Here is a 23,145-nt window from a genome sequence, read left to right as displayed (position 1 = left end):
TAGGTCTTGATGCCAAAATGAAGGCCTACCCATTAAGGTCTTCAGTGGGGACAAGCAGGGAACATATTCCAGAGGGAGAGTCAGATTAGCCAAAGGCCCCTGTACACTCCTATGTGTGCTGCTGTACAAACAGAATCCATCCAACACAAGCAATGAGAGAGAGAGTGTAAGTGACTCCCCACCAGAGAATGCATTGCTACATCTGGCAGGGAATAACACAGGGCCACTCATTTCCCACATACAAGCTTGGAAATTGCCCCCTGATGTTTCATTCCACTGTAAGCTGTATGCTGAATGTTTTTCAGTTGTTTCAAAGTATAAAATGCTTCGCTATTTAAGTGTGTTAGTGTACTTTTCTGTTGTTTAGTATTTTAGTGTAGTAGTAGTAGTAGTTTACTACAGCAGTGTGGCAAATATAAATGTAGGTCAAACTGTTCATGGTTCATTGTGTTCTGCATGCCTAATTTGTTAATGCTAGGGGGAGCAGCATAGCTTGTTTGTTCCAATTGTTTTTTTGCAGAAAGGGTGAAAGCATTCCAAAATTCATTCCTCTGATTCGAGAAGTCTGACTGAATTTTCTCACGTTATAGTAATGAGATTTCAGTGTGCCAGTTCACCAAACTTCACAGCTTTTCTGTTGGCACAGCAGAGAATGCAATTAATCTGCCATCAAGACGCACCTTTCTTTCAGTGCTGTCTCTAAGGGCTGTTCCACAACGCCCTGCTGTTTTCAGATTCACATCAATTAAGGCAGACAAAGCTTGCATTGTGAGCTTCCCCATTCTCAGAGAAAGGTCCCTCCCACTTTGCCATGGCGATGACCTTGAGGATGAGTCAGGGGAACTGTGTCACAGCAGGTGGAGCCCACGCTCTGGGAATAAATGGAGACTTCAGGCACCCATCTGATGTTAAAGGTCCCTATCATTGTTGTTTATATTTGTCGTGTTTTCCATTCACACAGTTGGATTGTGAAGTTGTTTTGGTTAATAGCCAATTTGTACTACGGGAAGGACCCACATGGGCTGAAACCTACAACCATCTGGTCACGAGTCCCCGATGGTTCCTGATTTGCCCAGCAATGTATTAAGATTATTTGGTATGAGGGCATATTAGCTAATAAGATGTAAACCCTTGTAGACATGATTACACTGTGTTGTGGAATTGGAGATTGTAGAAGCACAGATCCTTTTGTGAAATGTTCATTCAACATTTCCACACAGAATTTCATTGAAGAGTTCAAGATCCCTGCTGTGGTAGCCTAGATTCTAACGCAGCTCAATACGTGATTGTTCCTCAGTGGTCGAGTCAGTCACTGTAGTGTTCTGTTTTCCTGCCCTGTGCTGCCCAGGCTGTGTTCGGAACGTGCCAGCCCACACCCTCACTCCAGCCACATGAGCGGGATTCAGTCAATCACCCACGCCATCCTCTCAGAACGGACGCTGCCACTCTTTTCTAGAGCTGGCCTGGCAGCCACAATATTATTCCTGCTACAAAGGAAACTCCTACGTTTCAAAAGGCAAGGCCATTCTGTCAGGGACAGCAAACCGCTAGGGACACTACTGCACTCAATGTTCATTCCTGGTTTCGATTACAGAGTTCCTGTTGCTGTTTAAGGTTGAACTCAGGAATTCCAGCAATGGGATTTTAGGATCAGTAATGCAGGCATGGAACTTTCAGTACAAAATATATTTATGATAGCTTAGTTATCAGACAGATACTTTGCTTTTCTGTACTAGGACATTATTACAAGTATTGTCTGATGCAGCAGATGACTGAGAAACACTGGGGAGCCCTTACCTCTCTTAAACCATGGGCGATAGGAGCCTGACCCTGGCTGCACTTGGCACTGCTGTTAAATTGGATGGAGAAATGAGTGCACAATGCACTAAGTACTTGAGTGCTTGTGTCAACACAGCACGACAAATCGCCCAGGTTTATTAATGGAAACAGGGAACGCGTGCATCCTTAGCAATCATTTAGGTACTCGAGCCTGAGAGGAGAGCCCGGCTAATGAATTCAATTACTGGGAGATATATTTTTTTGCAGTATGGCCACTGCACTCATAAAATCATCTCACGGAAAAACAGCCTTTTACATTCAGTCCTGATGGAGTGTCACAGGTTGTGAAAATTGACAGCACTCAGAGTATAGGATGACCATAATCCCAGAACACTGGTATTAAATAAAGCTCTAATAGCAACTGAGCAAACAAAGGATTAGCCATGCATCTAAAACAGACAATGCTACCTAGTATTATGTATTACATTATGAACTATATGATTTTGTTTTCAGTTGCATTCTTGAATTAAATGGGATGAATACGGAACATCCAGACAAAAGATTGATGTACGGACTGTGGAACTATGGTATGAGGATCAACTGAAATTGCAGTGATACTACTACTACTGCTACTACTACTAACAATAATAACAATAATAATAATAATAATAATAATAATAATAGCAATAATAATAATAATAATATAAAGGAGAAAAAAGTCATAATCTAAAATAAGATATTTTAATTTTATACATGGTCACAAATGCAGCTAACCCTCAGGAAGACCACTTCCTTTCACTGAGCACAGCCTGAGCTTTTGTCTGTATTTAAATATATACACACATTACTCAGTCCGTAATTTAAACCAAGCACTGACATAAGACTGCCCCTCTTTCACAGAGACAGCCGTAAATGGCCTTACACGAACCAAATAATTTTGCTCGATTGTAAATGAAAACCAGCGCCGACAGGAAATGTATTTCCTCTTTGCGGAATTTGCTGGGAGAAAAATGAAATACAGTTGTAATCATTCACATGAAGCCAAACTGCTGACAGCAGACATAAAACTGTCAGCAATTTATGCCCTGCTAAAACTGCAGTGGCTTAAGCCTGCTTGCAAGCAGGAAGATAAGAGTAAAGGCCGGGGCCTGTATTTCAGTCATGAAGACCTGCTGAGCATCCAGACTCATTTCCTTGTTTCTGATGTAATGACTAGTCTTTACATTATTATGCATTTATATTTGAAAGTATATGTAAACAGTCCACACAGCAGCTTTTTGTTATCAAGCCTCCATTGACCTGACTCGTTGTTTTAAGTCCGCAAACGTTTGCATTGAAACCAATGTCACAACCGTCACATCAAAAACAATATGGGGTGAGGAGGATTCCCACTGTTCCCACTGGTTTTTTAAAAAGTCTGTGATTCATCCATTTCTGAACTGACTCCTCCCAACTGAGTTCATTCATTATGAAAGCTCTCCTTTCACCTAAGATTTATCCAGGAGGAGCTCTCAAGTCTAAATCAGATGAGATTTAACGTGCCTAATTCAAGCTACTTCCCCTTATTCACATTTTTTCAGTCCACCATTGTCACAAACTTGGCAGGCTCGAACTGCTACAGCACCTGAAGATTTTTAAAACCTGTAACAGTACACAGCAGCATAATTGTGTCAGATATAATCAGGAATAATATATTCCTTTTGCCTCCCGGTGTGCCAGAATTAAAGTGGAAGCACAGGGTGCCAAACCTGTGTCTTTTTATTGGATGTGGTCAATAAGAATACCAATGTTAAGCAAGCAAGTAAATAAATAAATACGGACCACACATAATAGACACGGCTTATACTTTAAAGACTGTAAAGACTCACTAAAAATATAGATTCTGCAAATGGTGTTTTCCAGTTTACAAGTATTTAACAGTATTGCGTATTCCAGGAAAATACATTTTATATCACTGTCAGCAGCTGGCTTCCGTAGAGGCTTTTAGCAGTACTAAAACTCTGTTTAAATTGCAGCTAGTTCAATTGGTTTTTAAAGTCATTTTGATAGATCCTTGTAGGGATAATAGTGCAGTGTGTAAGCAATAAATCCTGAAACATGCTATCAATGGTCAGATAATTAATTATTAAAGACCCTCTGTAATCAAAATATTCATTTTTATATTGTGAAATTCTAAATAAAGAAGCCAAATAAAACATACTTAATGATATTAGGCCTATTTGCCGATTCCTGTTAATAATTTCCATACTTTAATTTTATTTTTGTTTTTATTTTCCTGTTTCCTATAATTTTATAAAAGTATGTATAGTACACCTTTATCCAGTGGCTTAATGAACTCTGTAAATGCAATAAAATATTGGCTGCTGGGTGGCTCATCCTGTTAAGGGACTGGGATAGATGGGATGCTGAGGGATGGGGGCATGAGATGGTATCAGGCAGCCAGGATAATAGCATGTCATCTCAAACCAGAGAAAAATATATACCGTTCGGGGTCAGTATTCGTATTAAGTTGTCATGGTCTGTCTTAACACACACACATGCACACACACACACACACACACACACACGCAAACACACTAGCATGTAAGAGGAAAAAAGACTGTCCTGATACACCATTATTGCTAATGGCCAGCTTTATTTTACCGTGAGTCACACATAATATTCAAAATCAATGAAGTTTATTAAATTACAGCACTCATTTCACACAGCCAGTACATTATCCCATCATTTGGAGAATCAATTGATGCAACCACAGAATTAATACTGACAAATTATCCTGTAATGTTTCTTCAGGAATATTTCAGCAGAGCAGGCTGTAGGTTAACAATGGTTTAAGCAATCAGTTTGCTGTATTAAATTTAATACAGACCCTGTTTAGGGTCAGAGTGAGAGAGTTTTGCATGCAACATGGCTTGCTACCAGATGATCTATGCACAATGTATGTTCGCAGACATGTTTGTTACTGATTTGAGTGCTGGAGGCCAGAGGGGACAGTCTAAGTAGTGACATTTGGCATCTTGGGTTCATTACCCAGCAGGCTTTGGGGGGCTGGGAGAAATTTACATAACTTTAGTGTAATAAGGACATTTCTATCTGAGGCTGTTTGAATGCATCGTCAAACTAACACAAATAAGTAGAAATGTTCAAAGAATTTTCGAGACTTACTTCTTCAAAACAAATACAATTTCACTCTCTCTTTTGTCATTTAATTTATTTGCAGAATTTCAGACAAAGGAAAATAAGGCTTCCTTTGTTGTATTAGTGGTTGCACACAAACAAGAGTGTGTATACTTTTTATTTTGAATGTTTATTCAATCAGCAATATATATATATATATATATATATATATATAGTGGAAGATATTGAGGGAATATAAATATAAATATAAAAAGGGCTGCAGTTTTAACAAGGACCAACCGATATGGATGTAAATACTCTCAACTCGCTCAACATATCGTAATCAATGAAGTCATAACCCTCCAGCCATGCAAAGTTGGCCCCGGTAGTGCTTTCGGGATGGTCTCCTAGCAACCGTTGTCAGGGACAACCCCCTCACACCTCCAGACACACATGGCTCCCAGCAGCAGAATCTGCCATTCGGAGACGGGCTGGAGACGACAGGGGGACTGAAAAGAGAGACGGTCCGCCCTCTCAGATACTCGCCACTTTTCATCTGGATCACGCTCTGCAGCTCAGCCAGCAGGAAGAGCAGCGTTATGGAGTCACGACAGCTCTTTCCTCTGCTCTCTAAAAATACAGACAGTTCCTTCTTTTATTGTTTTCAAATTTTGTCGGGTAAAAATTTTTCCCAAAAAATCCTTCCAGCGTGACTTTATAGGATAACGGTAGTCTTGGCTCTGCTGTGAGTTGCCCAGACCTTAAGTAGTCACACTGTGCTCGCCTTCACATCACAAGTGCGTGGCATCAGTCTTCACCACGGGGCTACACCACCCCCTGCTGATGGCTCTCGTCCGTGTCTATTTTTATTTCTTGTAGAATTCAAAGAACGGAAGTGATTTTTAAACTCAAGCCCACACAAGAGACATTTTTTGAATCTATGTGTACATGCCCCTTCACCGTTAAGACGGGTGGAACTAGTGACAGAGGACGTTCTTGCTGGTCAGGCTGTGTAATGTCTCGTCCCTTTCCTCTTTTAAATCTGAATGTGTCATGCTCACAGGCATTTTGATGTGCATTCACTCGATGGAGAGCACAAGCAAAGGCTGTGGTGTAACAGTGAAAATACCAGTTATTATTTTATTCTTCTTTCAGAACTGCACAGGGCTGGTTCAATACCTTTCCCTCAAATTTCCAAATATCATTTCCCAAATATTTCCAGATGATGTTTCTTGAAGGTATATCACTGGTGATATTTTGCTGACTTTTGTCGAGAACTTTCAAACTGGCTGTACACACAATGGAGATTACATAAAAGCACATCACAGAAAGTTAAATTGATCTGAAGAGGGATGTGGTTGCCAGCTCAGGCCTGGGCATGGCACAGCAGCTGCAATTTTGTCAAATAAATAGCCTTTGTGGCATGGTGGTGCGGGGGATAGCCCTGTCACCTCAAAGCAAGTCTAACTTGAGTTTAAATTGCCCATAGGTATGTCAGAGTTTGTCAGTGAATGGTGTGTGGGCACTGCAATGGAGTGATGACCTGTCCAGGTTGTTTTCCTGCCTCTGGCCCAATGCATGTTGGGATAGGCTACAGCCCCCCTGCGGGTTAGATAATGGACACCCTCAGTTCCAATTACACCCTCAGAGAAACCTTTGAGAGAAATGTGTTCCACGTTCTGATTTATATACCCCATTGTGCCATATGTATTTTGGACTTGGAAAAAAAAAATACATCTGTCTGATCTATAATTAATGGGGTTAACATTTGGTGCACAATTTTGGGACACTGTAGGAAACTGCAGGCCAACTGTATTCTCCAAAGGCTTGTAGTGGTTTAAAAATCTGCAAAATGACAGTACACACAAATTTATGTGTCAATGGCTGTAATGAAATGGGGCTGATTGAACAAACCTAGATCTAGAGCTCTGAAAATGAGACCATATATGAAAGAACTGTAGGCTGTGTTGCCATTTCATGCTGTGTACGGTTATCTCATAGAGAAACCGCAACGCATCATATTCCAAACTGCCACAGGCACATGCATTCAGATGGGTGTTAGCGTGGGCAGGTAAGGAACAGTTTACAAACCAATTTCATCTGTGGGATTTCTTTCTGGAAAATTGCCTTTTTTATATTGACTGTTCCACAACACACAATACACACAGAAGCAATAAACATTACATTTCCCTCCAGCAACTAAGCCTGCTTGTCTCAGTTTCATTATTGCCTGAGGGTGTTGACAACAATTAGTACTGCTGCTGTTATAAAAGTGCTCTGTTCACTGTCAGAAACCAATCAGAATTTACAACCATCTGTCAGCACATCCTCCCAACTCAATGTGCCATAAGACATGTTTTCTTATGACTGGTAAAATTGTACATGTATTTCCTCAAATCATATAATGACTACACTTGGTTTTGCAGAAATGAACCAGACTTACAAAAGGAATTAATCTATCACTCTTATACAGTGCTTATTAAAATAATGGAAAAATCAACAGAATCATTATAATAATGAAAAGTACGCTAACAGATGAAATGAAATGACCATCAGATCCATTAAATGTTCTGTATTTAGAACAGAAAAAAAATAAGTTGGAGTCAATGTTTTCACCAGCTTTTTTGGTTCTTTTGGTACACATTATTCATTCTTTTGGTAATAGCATTCAGAATGTTTTCAATTATTTTATAATTTAACATTCAGAATGTTTACAATTTGTGGGAAACAAAACCCTTCTGAAAAACCGCACAATATCCTTAATGCAAACATGTATCATTTTTATGGAGTGTTTTTCTTTTTTAAAAAGAAAGCCTTGATTCTCATAAGTTGGAGGCAATGTTTCATAATCAACATGTAGAATTCTGTCATAATTCTTAATTTTTTAATATTCATATCTTTTATATTCATATTTTTAATAATTCATATCCCAATTACAATGAACTTATTTTGTAGTATGTGCATTCAATATTATTTTGAGCCAGGACAAGGCTATAAAATTATTTATATGCACTTATATATGTAAATTATATTAATGTAATGTAAAAGTAAATGGAATTACACATACAATGGGAAAAAACTGACATATTGCTTTCATATCACTCCTTGAAGAGATTTGGCAAAAATTGCCATCAAAGAAAACTCATTTATTTGTTGTGATGACCTTTGACTTTTTCATATCAGTAAGATTTCATCTTTGATGACAGGGCAGCACAAAATAAATAAATAGTAATGAAAAGGCTCTTCTTTCATGTCACATTTGCAGGCTGCTTGTGTCCTGGTCCAGACAGGAATTGGGAATCTTCATCCGATTGGATTTGGCTGCCTCGTCCAAAATGCATTACCAGACATTACCAGACAGCGGTCATTTTGGGGAGGTGAGTGACCTCTGTCAGGCCACTGCAATGGAGCCGTTCAGCTCGGAATGGCGGGCACAATTTCTCCATTACCAGAAGCCCAGGAACAACAAATCGCTAACAGCTGCTGAACATTATTTAGAAGAGAGGCAGCTGGTAAGATTGCACACGTTCATTAAAATCCACCATGGGGGACCCCTGGAGCGCAGCAATCCATGCCTCTTCCAAATGGGAACGCGCTCGAGCCCTCATCTCTCCATGACAGCGGAGCCGGCGCAAATGGAGTAAAATCGAGGAAAATGCGTTCAGTCAGCGGAGTAAATGATATGTAAACATGGCCCTTACATTTATCTGCCTGAAAATGAGACCATTTAAGGCCATTATTGCTGTTTGCGTTTACTCTGTTTATCATACGAAGGTGATGCTGACAGAGACAGACAGACAGGACCACAGGCCTAGAATGAGAATAAGCTGCGTGAGCCAGTCGAAATATAGTCACTGTGTCGCCCTCTAGAGGCAGCAGAAGTCATACTTAGTTCAGAATTACAGAGACATTTTGCACATAATTTAGTCATTCAGCTGGATATTTTCAGAAGCTAATTTGATTACTTCACTTAAATAAAGGAACAATAATGCTACAAATGACATGGGAATGTGACACTATACCCAGATCACAAGTCCTGATGCCAGACATTTGCCTGACATAGCAATCTTCATGAGGAAGTTGATTCTGTTCCTCTCTCAGGTTTGATCCAATAGCGGTGAAACCTTGTGGCCATGTCTGTAACTCAGTCAGTGCGCTACTTGCTTTGCTAAGTCACTTGTAACAAAGGACACTAAATACTGTCACTTTTTTTTGTACTGTTGCCAAGGGCTGGCTACAGCTCAGACACTGTTGATTAAATCAAGCCCAGAATTGTTCTTTACCACAGTTTTCTCTTTCACTGACCACTTTGCACTTATGCCTTTTAGGCAATGCTGATTCAGTGGGGCACATTCAGGATCCAGGAGAAATCAAATGCTCCTGGAAGATCTGAAGAAAATACTGATTCAAGGGAAAAATTTGTAAAATATTTTTGAAAATTCTTAATGATGAGGTCATTAAATAAGATCACTGACTTAGCAGCACATAATTTTAAATATTATTCCAATGTATACATTTTTTTTTTCGGGGACAAAATAATATGTAGCAATATAACCATATCATTCACAAAATAAATTGCTTGCGCAATCCTTATATTAGCAGCTTGTAGCTTTACAAGGACTGAAGATTTGAATTCACTTCCTTCTGTTCCTGAGCACTCTCCTGATTTGACTGTTGTCCAGCCTGCAACAAAATCACCAGTGCGAGACACATTCATCAGTTTGAAGTATGATTCAGTAAATTAGTTAATAGCTGCATTCATTTTCAATAAATTCATTCAACTAATAAATGGAGACATGCTACATGTACAGGTCTTTTGTTTAGATCAGCCCCCGCAGAGCTGCCTACCTGCATGTGACAAAGTGGCAGAGGAAAGAGGGTGTGGCCACATTTGTATATGGAGCCAAAAGAAGGTCATTGGGAGAAGTGTCTGGATTCTGATGACAACAGCAGGGAGAAACAGTGGTGTGTGTGTGTGTGTGTGTGTGTGTGTGTGTGCATGTGCCTGCATGCGTGCATGCGTGTGTCACACTGGCAGTGCTATAGCCTGAATGGGAGGTTAACACAGGCTACCTGCTACACCCCTGCCCTCCACTCTATGCTCCAAGCCCTGCCAGGCCCTGAAGCAGTAATTCAGAAGGATGCCTCCCCCGCACAACCCGCTGAACCCACACTCCCAGACAGGGAGCCACACGTTTGCCCCACAGCAAGACTCTGTCACTGGGGGGGGTCACGGGAGTGATGGCTGCTATATGACAGCGCCCCAAGGCAGCTCATCTGAGTTACAGCCCCAACCCCCCCCCCCCCAAACCCGCCCCCACATGCTGGACTCTGCTCATAACCAAAACATCACAGGCCGTGGAAGCTGGAGTCTGGTGCATCGCATCTCTTTCCCGATATACACACGGCCGAGATGGATGAGCGGCCCAGCTTTCTGAGTGAAAATTGCTTTCAGATCCCTTGCTTCCACCAGACTGTCAAAACACAGAAATTAAATGTAAATATGAGGATTTCTTTATAATGAATTTTAGATTCTTCTGGTGTTGGCATTAAACAGGGTTACATATTGCTCTGGAGAGAAGGCTCTGTTACTATGGTGATCGCTGTGAAGTGCACTTCTGCTGGTATGGCACATGTAGTGTTAACTTAGCAGAGAGGAGGCAGAACTGAAAATTCTGACTTTGTTGAAGCTCAGAGCGTTCCAAAATTCTGATCATGAATATTCATGAAATGGCATGCGAAAATAGAACTAAAAAAGGAAAGCACATGCACATTTTTTAACCAACCAGAAGAGGGATGAAAGAGCTGAATATCTTGATAGCATTGTAGAATATCTGCTTGTATAATAATTGACACCATTACCAAGCAGTTTGTTTTCAGGTCTTTTAAAGTAAATGCAAAAAAATGCAGCAAAACATTTTTCAGTTATTGTGACACCTGCTAGTTATTGTGATAATATAGTTATTGTGATAACAGGTGGACAACAGAATAAGGCCTGTTTCTGTGGTATGATGACCCAGATGTCGTTGTGTGGTAGCTGCAACACTACATTTAGAATAGAATATAATACATATAATACGCATGCCACAACTGACCTTTAACACATAGGGGTCCTCACAGTGGACAGTTTTTTTAACGAAAATTGTAGCCTATAGAAACTGTTTTGATTTAACAAATGACATCTAGACAGCTGCTATCTAATGGCATCTGATCTCTGCCACAATAATAGACGATACAAGTTAGGAAAGCACCCGACTCTGAATAGTGTACATTTTGATAAGTGAGCACGAGTAATATATTACATATTCTAAGGTGGGGCTGGAGGTATGATCATGTGCATGTGTTGCCCAGTTAATATATACACAGCAAAAGAAAATCCAGTTTGAATGTGAAAGGTCCTGTCATTTTCATTGTGTGTTTCCTTAGCGCTTAGCCTGGGGAGACTTTGAAATGCCAATGACCTATGGGGTTGTCTCCCTTGGACAGACACTGCAGTGCAGTGAAACTCCTGTTGCTGCTGCCCACAGTCGTTTTCCCTCTGTCACTGGAAAGCACATCAGACACACTGAGCTCGGCTATCTCAGTGACCTGTAATTGAACCGCTGGTTTTTGCTGCTCTCTAGGGCAACCGATCAGAAGTCAAAAGAGCTGCGTTTCTGTCTTTGTAATGCCTATGGGATTGCATATGTTGCGTGGGTACGTAAATACCAAGTTCTTCATTTATGCTTGGGAGAGCATAAAGTGAGAGAGAGAGAGAGAGAGAGAGAGAGAGAGAGAGAGAGATTGAATGAAAGAGAGTCTTTAACTGCTACAGATAATTTGGAGATGATCGAATCTCTAATCCTGAGAGAACCTCTTCTATTCCAGAACAGAAATATCCTGCAGGCACATCTAGTGTAAAGCACTTTGAGCTACATTTTATGTATTAAAGGTGCTATATAAATAAAGCTTATTATTATTATTATTGTGCATTTCCTCCACTGTTTGGTTGTGTTTGCTGTTTTCCCATGAACACTTAAATTATTAACCCGTTTGAGCACTGTTCCATTTCCCTCCACTTTTCATTTATCTTTTTAAGGGACCTTGAAACAGTACAAGAGCTCATTCCCAGCCATTTTAATTGCCTCAGGAAGCGCTTTAAAGGTAATGAAAAATCCACTCTAATTGCACCAAGAATAGCACAACTGACCCCACTGCGGAACCCCATGTTAAAAAAGTGGTGCATAGTAACAGTTCATTACCATTGCTTGAAATGAGGATAATCTTGATTGACAGGAGCCACATCTCCATTCCACTGACAATAAGAAACCCTGCTGGGACAGGCTAAGAATAAAAAATGCACATCAATGTCTGAGCCAAGGAGTTCAGTTAGCAATTCGTCTCTGCACAGATAAATACAGTACAACAGAATACTGCAAAACACAGACACAAAAGAAGCTTTGTACACCCAATAGAACATACAGATTTTTTCATTGTGCGTGATATTTCAAACATCTGTGTACTTATGATATTAAAAATGTGATTTGTGTAAGGTCGCATTATGGTAAATTGGGAACAAGAAGGTTGTAAATTCAATGGTGGGGGCGCAGCCACTGTACCTTGGAGCAAGGTGCTTAACCTGAATTGTGTAGTGAAATACACAGCTGTATCGCAATAAAACACAACCTCGGTGACTCACCTTAGATAAGAGCATCTGTAACGCAAATGAATAACCAGCTACTGTACCAACTACAACTCTTGCTCTCCTGCAGGCACGTTAATAAGACAGCAAATAAAATCGGTATGTTTGCTGTCATGTGAGGATTTACACTGGGGTTGCCATCTTTCAACAGGCTACTTAATATAGCTCATCACAATAACAAAAGATATGTTCTCCTTTTTAACAAGCGCCATATGGGAGGCAACCAATTCCCACATGGGACTATCTGATGCCTATTGTAGGCGCATGCACGCATGCCCAATGTCAGATCACTGTGGAGAGCAGGCGGCAGGATAACATTCACTATCTCATACATCTGCTGTGTATCTGAAGCAGATGGCCCACAAACGGGCGTACTGCTAAGGTCTCAGCTGTACATTTCTCTGTTTGGACTGAGCAGTGCTTCAGATCCTTAGCAGACTGTGGTACTGTGAAACTTTCTCTCTCCATGAAGGTTAATCCTAAATAACGCTGAAAATATCCACCATAGTGAGGCTAGTGAGATTATCGTTAAAAGGAGCGCACCACACCAGCATCTCAAGGAATTTGTTCAGCTGTGCATAAAAATAGTTTGTTTGAAAGCACAACATTAATCTGCTGTGTTTTCGTGTGATTGGTCCTGTGTATTATCCTACGCACTTTCCATTGGATAAACAAGTTAAGCTCCATGATTTGTCAGCTGACAACTGCTGATTTGGAAACATGTTATCGATAAAACCCCGATATATGTCAAAAGGAAAAGTGAGAACTCCTACCTGGCTAACACAATAGTGCAGGCAAAGCCCTATGGCATGTAATTATTATTATTATTTTTAATATCACTAACCAAGTAGGACCAGTGGTTGCCCACAACTAGTGGCATACAACTGGCCTCTTCTAGCCAAATAAAGGGTTTCCTGAGCTACCTCCACATTAGGTCTTCCCAGCAATGCATCACGCAACCACAAGCTACAAGTTGTCCTCAATGCCACGATAGCCCCCTCGTCTGTTTGGATTAGAGATAGCTGTGCTGTGGTAATATAGAACACTTGCTATCTAACTAACTTGCAGGCCAGTGAATAGGAGAAGTGAACATACAGTAACTGCTGGGCTTTGTTGGAAGCAGGTGGCACTGCAGTGATATGAAAGGCACAATGGGCCATTTCAAATCAAACGGGATAAGAGGGTGACATTTTCAGGCTATCTGCACAAATGAAAAATACTGTAAATGCGCAGCTATGTTCCCATGTTCATCTTGCAAAGCCAACAGACTACACTTTGCATTGCAAAGCTTAAGTGAGTCAGAAATAGTGCAATCCGTTGGAGGGATAGGCTTTTCCAAAGTCAGGTCTGTAACCTAAAAACTATTGACACAAATCCGTTGACGCTTCCAACATGTTCTGGTTTGAGCAAATGCTTGTGGGCATGTGTAGGTGGGACAGAGAGCTGGAAAAAATTCTTAAAACTCCCCATGGATTATTGTAAATATATTTCAAAGCCATAGCTCTTAAAGGCTATGCTAGTGATATTTGCAATGTGTACAACATGACCTGCCCTTAACTGCACAGTGTACATAGGAAAATTGACCTTTTTCCATATAGCTGCAAGCATACTGTAGGTAGAAGAAGCTTTTGTGTAGTTTCAATGTCAGCTAACATAAACTTTATATCAAATCGATTTTTCCAGGGCACAATGGATGGAACCAACGAGATTGTCTCCAACCCAAAGAGAGCGTCCACCGTTAGCTAGAAGGTACATGCTGCCCCTTCCCTCTTCCCCTCCCCCCCCCCCCCTCTCTCACACACACTCACACACACACACACGCACACACACGCACACACCCAGGTGTAAGTTCAGCATTCACATCAATCAGTATACAGCACACTTTCAGCCAGTGGATACCCATGACTGACTACACAAGACCCACCCCTCTGGAGGTGGCGGTGCTATGGCAGAGTTTCGCTGGTTATGCAAATATCCAAACTCTGCTGGGTTTTGAATGTATTGCGACTTGTTTAAAAATCAGTAATGCATGAATACAGCTGTGATAAGCTTGGTGTGTAGTAACCTCCGCCAACCCTCCCCCTTACATCTTCTCAGTTCATAACCATAGACTGTGCTGTCGATCAACCGTGAACCGCACAAAGCCTCCACAGCTATGCTTGGGTGAAAGTCTGACATGAATTAACATGCAAATGCAAACCTTTACAGATACATATCTGACATGTGCCATTCAATTCATTGTGAAGTGAGAGACATTTCGTATTGGATGTGTGTGCATTTGCATCGTGATATTGTAACTAGGGAGTTCATGAATAGAGTAGCAGGCGGCTGTGTTGGAAGCATAGAGATTCGGTTTGTACTGCCATGCGAAAAACCAGGGCTCTCCAAGAACGAGTGTGTCTGTGACATTAAATAGAGAAGCAGTGTGAGAGTTCTGTGTAACGGTCCACCCACTTAATCTCATAAAACGCTTACAATTAAAGGACCTAATGTGACTGCTCTACCAAAATCATGAGCTGGGCTTGCTTTTATTTGTTTAACTTCAGCTCTGGATTTTGAAAGATGCAGTGGCTGAGTTAAGCAGCTTAGCATTAAAGCATGTTCTTCTATGTACTGCCAAAATGTCCCTATGACATCTGAGAATCTGTGGGTTGGCAACACACAACAATGATGCGTATTCACAGCGGCCCATATAAGCAACCTACTTTTCAGATGCCTGAAGGATGCTTGTTAAAACGCTACAGATTTATGTTTCTCGCTGGCACAGTAAGCCTTGCACCAATATGGGCATGCAAAATATCTGTACAAATATGGATCTGGGGCTTTCAGCTTGCTCAAGAACCAGGTGGAATAAAGGGATTTTCAAAGTTTTTGAATTTTTAAAATTATAAGTTGAGCTGTCGAATGGAAGAATTTCAAATTTGATATCAGGTTGAAACCAGGCTAGCATCAGCAGTGGGTCTATATATAGTAACAATCAGGACAGATATGAGTCAAGCAGAATAATTTAGCCAAGAAGTTTCACATCAGCAGGGAATTCAGATAGAATACATCCTCATTTAAAGCGGAAGTCGGTGTAGCAGTCCTCTGAGCTCGTTGAGGACACTTTGTTGCTGGGCAATCTGTAAGCTATGAGATATTTTCCTCGATCTGTCAATTAACCTCTTTACCTAAAAAACTAGTCCTCAACACCCTATTTACAGTATCACTTTGTAAGCTTGTATGTAATGCACTGAACCTGAATTCAGCCCTGAATTACCATTTACTGTATTTTGCACACAACGAAGTTAGCATTTAGTTATCGGATATGACACTAACTAACTCAGTGAGCTAGATAGTGAGCTAGATCGCATTTGCAAGCATACATTCTGTATCTGCTAAGCAATGAGTTATTATGGCTAGTATAACATCATGCCATGTAGTAGGAGTATAAATTAGTATAAATGCAATTAATTCTTCTAAAAATAGATGCACAATGATGGCTGAGCAAATGCAGTGCACTTGACCATTCTTTGTGCTGCACTAAGTCAATTATTGCCCTAATTCCAAAGGCAGTGCAGCTCTATAATTACACGTGGAGGATGCGCGCTATAATTAGTATTCTGTGGAAGGAAATGAAATGCAGAAATCGGAGAGGATCCCATTCCTGCCGCATTGGATTGAGGGAAGAACTGCTGACCGTACAGACTGAAACAGAGCAAGAAGAGAGAAAATCCATAAAATATATAAATAAGTATAGATGGAGCTCGTTAATCTCTGCTCTGCTTTACTTTTAGGAGTGCATTTACCATTGAGGCCCATGGTAGGTTAGTATTAAGAAGAGTAGTGCAGTGATTGGGCATTTTCATTCAATCTCATGCAACTGACATGTATAACTCTCGTTTCATATGAAAACTGTTTGCATTTTTAATACTTTTACCAAAGTATGGCATACTCTATATATAGTGCCATAAGGTTCATATAGTATACATAAGGTATGTACATAGTTCAAAGTAGTGTATTTGATGAGAAGAGCTTACATTATATGTAATTTGGTGTATATGATTAAAGAAAAAATTGAATGTTTTTCTTAAGCTGTTTTATATTGCACAGCATGAGGTTAGAATGAAAGTGCCAATATTGCAGCCATCATAGTGAGTGGGTCAAGTTGGGTCAAGGCTGTACTGTGACAGCAGTGGTGTGGAGCCTCTTTGAAAACCTTAAACAGTCCTCACACATGGAGAGAAAAAGAGAGGCGGAGAGATTAAGCTGATCCACGGAGAGCCTACCGAAGTCCCCCTGTGGCGCGAACAGGAAGCATCGTAACCCCCGGCCTCCTCACAAACACTGCACGCTGTGACAGCAGGATGTTATTTATGGGCTTTGTAGATGGCCTTATCCAAGCCATCCAGAGTTTCGCACAGCATGGGCTCTGGAACTAGGTCAAGTGCCACCATGCCATAGGGTAGAGCGGCAATGCACCCTGGATTCGATCAAGCAGGAGGATCTGGTTAGGAGCCCAGCTCCGTGACTGCAGAACGCTCATGACGGCACCGTAGCTTGTCAGGAGCTGAGAATTATGGCTTGATACAATCGAGGCTCCGACTCAGTGGGTCCGGCCAACCTAAATCATGTGAGATAGCATCTTTTCTGTTCCAGGTTAGCAGGCCTTGTCAGAAGAAGAGTAAAGGGTTGGCGGGTGGCCCTGAGTCCTGCGCTATGATCATTATTGCCTCTGACACCGGGGTCAAGCTGCAGCAGCCGGTGGCATTTAAATATATACAGAGGGTCAGAGCCCATCGCAATGAATCAAAACCTTCATACCTCTGGCTGTTCTCAGATCAGCGTCCCTCGTGGGAGCGGTGCGGAAATCAAAGCTTGTGTATTCAAAGGCAGGCGCTCATGCTGGGTAATATCAGCAACCCATCCCGCAGGGACCGGTCTCACTCCGTCTACCTCCGGATTCTCCGCCCAGAGAACAGCGACGGCGTCTAGGCAGTCTGTAATGAGCGACGCGCTCACAAAGGAATGGTAATTCTCCCTCACCAGGGACACTTTGCTATTGTTTATGGCCAGCAGGTAACAGCAGGGAAGAGTGTCAGCAGACAACTGATCTAAATCCAATTTGAGGAAAATATAATAATAATTTTCACGAAAAATTTCCATCACCTTGGCCAGATAAAAAAAAAAAATCTGTTCTCTCAAGAAAGGGAATGAAAGGTGTGAAGCTCAGCTCAAGTGGTACATCTATCACTTACACTGATCTGTTTTTGGAAACCGGTCATGGTGGAAGTGTTGCATAAAAATGAAAGTGAATTTTCAAAGCACTCCAAGATAAATTCACTTCAATACTCAAATGTAAATGTGAATGCTGACTGATGCTGGCTCTCCTGTTAAAATACATGTATGCAGCGTGAATCACATGTGAAGTAACTAGCCGTAATGTATAATTGCATTTACAAGCCCTCCTCCTGTGTTTGTTGCATATGGAAACAAAACTTAATCGTTATGCTTCTTGAAGTTATAATTGAATACATGAAAAGTCTGCTTTGTGTGTGGACATTGTAACTGACATCAAACACAGGCAAATCCTTGTAATTATTTCATTCTAAGCTATGCTGGTAGTCCCTATCCACTTGGTAACTGAATCAAGAGTGGTAATCAAGACACACAGGCATGCTGAACTGCAATTAGTGACATATTGCCATGACACTCAACTGATTACAGTTTGAGGTATGATGGATGTATTGGGATAACATCATTAAGCAAGGTAGGCCACATGTATGCAAGACAAAGAAAAAAGTCTAACGCACTCAATGAAATGAACAGCAATTCACAAGTGGATGTCATTCATAAATTCACATATAATATGGAAAAACACTCTTGACTTGGTTTGCTGATGAATTACATCTATATAATTTTAGTAGATACAGGGTCTCAAATTCTTAATTAACATAATGCAGCTTTTGAAATATTGCTTACATCACAGTGTGATGATATACTACCACCACTTTAGCACCCTTTGTATCAATGCTCTACTAAAGACTTCTGAGGTTCTAGAACAAAAGACTGTTTGATCACAACAACAGGTTCACATGATGTTTAAACCAATTCTAACAAAGCTTTGTCATTTCCCCTGTTTTTGGGTACCTCATCCAAAAAGTAGGGATATTTGATCGTTGATGACTTCTGTTACATCGACCCATAAAGCAGACAATGTAAAAAGGCCAATACAACGAAATCTTTCTACTGTATAAATGTGAATCTCTTTCTTTGTATAAAATATATTATTTCCTACTGGAGAGCAGGGATCCCACATTGGGTCAGAATTAGGGCTTAGTCCTTTATTCACAGTCATGACTGAGACTGGCAGGCTGTTCTCCATAGTAGTTTTATTACAGTTTAATGTCATTTCTATCTCTGGTTGTTACAAATGCCCTGTGTGTTTATAATCACATTAAACAGTGTATTTTAAGGAAAAAAAATAACACAAAACTATCCAATGTTTTACAATGGAAAAAGTTTGTTGTCAGTTCACATTATAACAAAGTCATGTCTTGATGGAATAAAAATGCATACTATCCATGAATCCTCACACAGTGTACATGTATTTTAATGCATTTATACTTTAAAGATAACCTTTTCCATGACTAACCCAAATTTATGCTTTGATTGCCATGTTAGTAACTTAATTTGGACCTTGCTTCTTGGTTTTTGTGTACTTATATTTTGAATCAAAATCCAGGGGAAAATTATTGTGGATGTACAATGGGTCTACTAATGTACAGTCAGGTCAATGGCCCTTTGAAAAGCTGATTTTAAAATACTGCCGTATTTATCCATTTTCCCCACATGTCATGTTATCACAGCTTGGTGCCTTTTAGGATTTATTTTAAGTAACAGAGAGAGATCATTATCCATGTGAAAGCCTGGCTTACTGCTTTTCCTCGATAGGCATCAGTCACCTCATGCTAGCAGATGCTGCTTAGTGGTGAAATCTTATGAACTCATTCCATCTTTGACCATGATACCATCTCATTACAGATCAGATGACGACATACTACTCCCATTTTGAATGTGTATGTAATCAATACTAAGTCAAAACAGAGTTTAAAAAAAATTCATATAGTCTTAGTCTGCCCTTAAACTGCCATGAACTGCACATAAAAAGTAGAATACTAAAAAAATACTTGAACAAATGGGTTTACACTCAGATTTCAGACATTCATTTTGTGGAAAACCTTATTACAATGCAAATGAGTTTGAAAAATACATTCTAAAATTGAAACTCAAAGCTAGCAGGAGTTTTTAAGCCTATAGCCTCGTCAAAAAAGAGAGATCATTTCCTGCCAGGATAATTATATTGTGTCAATATGAGCTGTCTCTGTGGTGCTGCAGGACCTGATGGTTAGGCAGCGCAGGATGCTCTGGTAACTATGGTGACTAATCTAGCAGGTGGACGGGCAGCCCAGCGGGACCCAGCGGCAGAGCTCCTATAGTGTGGGGTTCTTCTGTTATTAATTCACTGTACTAGGTACTAGGCCTTGGGTGGGGTGTAAAGGGGGGGGGGGGGGGGGGGGGGGGGGGGGGCAGGAGAAAAAAATAGGCTTAATGATGTCACACGCAAGTTAGGCTTTCTACATAGACAAAAGGCAAAAGGCAAAAAAATACAGCCATTTCATGATGATGTCACTCTATTAAAGTTGATTTTACAGCCATATGTGGCTTGTTTGTTCCATATCTCATGGTTTAATTTCTATTAGTCATGAGGAAATAGTCATGAAGTCATGAGGAATATGAAGTTGAATGTCCTTCATTACAAGCTTTCTCAATGCCTTCAGAATAGTCATTTTCAAAATATTCATCTTTACATTCATATATAGAAAAAGTAAGACAAAAAATGTATTCAGTGGAAACAGTATTTAATGAAAATTAACATAGTCTTGCTATTTGAATACCCAGAAATTGTGCTATATGGCTTTGAGTATAATTTTATGTGACGTTTTGCTACTTATGGTAATGGGCAAATAGAGCATGGAAATGAGAGCTAAATTTGTAACAACAGACTATATTCTAGATGCCTTTTATGCCAGACTTACCAAAGGTTTATACAGAGATATCCCAGAGGCACAGAGAGATAAATAGAATGGACCCGTCTGTTGTTTTAAGCATTCACTGAAAAGACAAATGACTAATGGGTATTAGGCTCACCATGGTTGTCCAAGAACTTGGCACAAATTAATAAACAGATGCTGTTATTTACATGAGGGATGAAGGGAAATGAAAATTTGTATATTTATGGGAGCAAACAGGTTTGCATCTTGATATTTGTAAGATTGGGTGTGGTCTGAGTACGCACAGTTAAAGCCAGTTATGTTTCGCTGTCAATGTGACAAGAAGAAATTCATAACATGTTATCTGAATATTAGAGGAAACACGACTGTTTCCATCAAGGAGAAATGAATGAAATTATACTCATAGTTAATAGCCAAATGAGAGTTGTAAAATATTTATGAGCACAGCAGAATCAAATTATAAATATTCATCAGCAGGCCAATGCTGAATAAATTCAAATGAATATTTCAGTTGGGTTTACAGTCTTAACACAATCAGCATGATGTGAATGACTGTTCAGTAAAAACATGGTGACGACTGCATAAATGAATTTATGACAAGATGCTGTTGCACAAGAAACAAAACTGGAAAACATTTTGTCAAAATCAAAACCAAAATCCTCTCACAAACAACATTAAATTTTCATGTTTTGGGTAAGAGATGATGAGCAGCACTGTGAGACAAAATCTAAATCTGAGTAAATATGAATTTTAATGCACAAGTTTAATGGTAGCCAAGAGTCTAATTCTCTTTTTTATAGCAGGAAATACAAGAAAGAACAGCTTTAACTGGTCAGGCACCAAGTACCCTGGTCACTGCACCTCATGTAAAAGTTAGAGAACTGTATTTTTCCTGCTTTTCAAATGTGGAGCAGTAACAAAATTAATCTTAAACAGAACTGGCTTGAAGAGCTCCATATTTGATCCCCTTCCTGGAAGGTCCTTTACTTGCTCTGATATGGCAATGAGAGGGAGCGAGGTTTTAGGGGGAGGTGCAAGGGCTGAACAGAGGAGTTTTACTCCTGCTGAAACAGGATTCCATCACAGTGCATGTGGGTTTCTAGTATATTAGACTCCCCTGGGAGCTGGGACAAAGACAATGGAGTGGAGTTGTGTGGGGCCCCACCCTCACTCCCATCCCAGCACAGGAAAGGTCTTATCGCCATGACGACGGGAATTCCTGACAGGTGTGGGACACAGGTAGAGCCATGATGCAGTGTTCTCTCTGGGAAGGGAGTGCAAAGCTTGCAGATTTCCACATGCTGCCCTGACAAGCCTCTGCTATCTGAGCCAAAGAGAACTGCTACACACATGAAAGTAGAAAGCAGCTCCTGAAACATAAAACCCGCTATCACCGCCTGGCTTTAGCTCTGCAGGCTGAAACGAAAGGATTCGGCAGTGAAACAGCTATCAGTGCATGAACCTGCCTGCTTGGTGGGGGAATAAGGGGCTTCTCAGCATCATTCAATTCTGCCTTCCACATTGCGTTTGTGAAAGAATTTTGTTTACAATTGCCACAGTGGTCATCTAAACCATGCTCCTCAAAATGCAGTTGGTTTGCACAAAAACCATATCAACGTGACCACTGCTCCTCCGAAATCCTCTCCCTGCATGAAGAGCAAGCTCTAATGCAATCTGTGATGTTGTGATTTGCTTTAAATGAATCTTATCGCAACAAAAACAAAAGTCTAATTTAAGAAGCCACTAATTTCCTTAAAACATGCATAGCCGTCTAAATACCCTAGAGCGTTCTTAGGGCACACAAGGAAAAGCAGAAGAGAAAGTTACTTAGCAGATTAAAGTGGAGGACTCAGGTCAGGAGTGAAAAGGCTGCAGATTGTGTTTTATCCTGATGCCCCTAGCAGGCAGGACGCAGACTTGCACTGATCAGGTGAAGGAGAGTGGAGCAGCGGAAGGCTCAGGTACGGCAGGCTGTGGGCTGGAGGGGAGAGCCTCAGTACTCACCATCAGAAGGCAGACGGCAGAGTCGGGCATGAGCTGAATGGCCATGGTGTCTCCGCTTGCTCACTGCTGCTGCTGAGGACGATCACTCGAAGAGAAAAAAAGCCCCTGGAACCAGGACGCTCCCACTCTGCTCCCCGGATCCCCTGGAGCACAGGACGCTGAACCTCCGAGCCTCTTACCAGGGAAACGGCACGCCACGGACTGCGCTCAGAGGAAGGCTCCCGCAAATCCTGCCTTCATATCTCAAAGCGCACATGACACGAGGAAAAAAGAGAGCCGAGCGGAGCGTATGCGGGGCGGGGGGGGGGGGTGGGGGGAGAGAAGTGGTTTGGGGGGGGGGGGGGAGCACTTCGGAAAACGGCTACCAGAAAAATATTCCCAGGCAGAGCAGGAGAGAGAGCAGCATCCTCACTAGCGATGGTGTGGAAATCGTATTAAGCGTCGCCTGGTTGCTTAGTTAGGGTACGGCAAACACACCTGAATGCGATTGGGCTTTTTAACCCTCTGAGG

At 41.0% G+C, this 23,145-nt stretch overlaps 1 protein-coding gene across 1 annotated transcript in view; it reads right to left on the bottom strand.

The window, feature by feature from the left end:
* Positions 1–22,906, bottom strand: part of LOC118231657 (FERM domain-containing protein 4A-like) — a 149,044-nt gene extending 126,138 nt beyond the window's left edge. Inside the window, exon 1 of the mRNA XM_035425690.1 lies at positions 22,636–22,906. Coding sequence (XP_035281581.1) covers positions 22,636–22,680 — 45 coding nt within the window. The 5' untranslated portion in view covers positions 22,681–22,906. The remainder of the gene's footprint in view (positions 1–22,635) is intronic.
* Positions 22,907–23,145: the final 239 nt, after the last annotated feature.

This window comes from Anguilla anguilla, chromosome 7 (assembly GCF_013347855.1).
Source record: "Anguilla anguilla isolate fAngAng1 chromosome 7, fAngAng1.pri, whole genome shotgun sequence".
Classification (NCBI taxonomy): domain Eukaryota; kingdom Metazoa; phylum Chordata; class Actinopteri; order Anguilliformes; family Anguillidae; genus Anguilla; species Anguilla anguilla.
The sequence above is the reverse complement of the archived record's forward strand: the minus strand, read 5'-3'. Positions and strand labels throughout refer to the sequence as shown.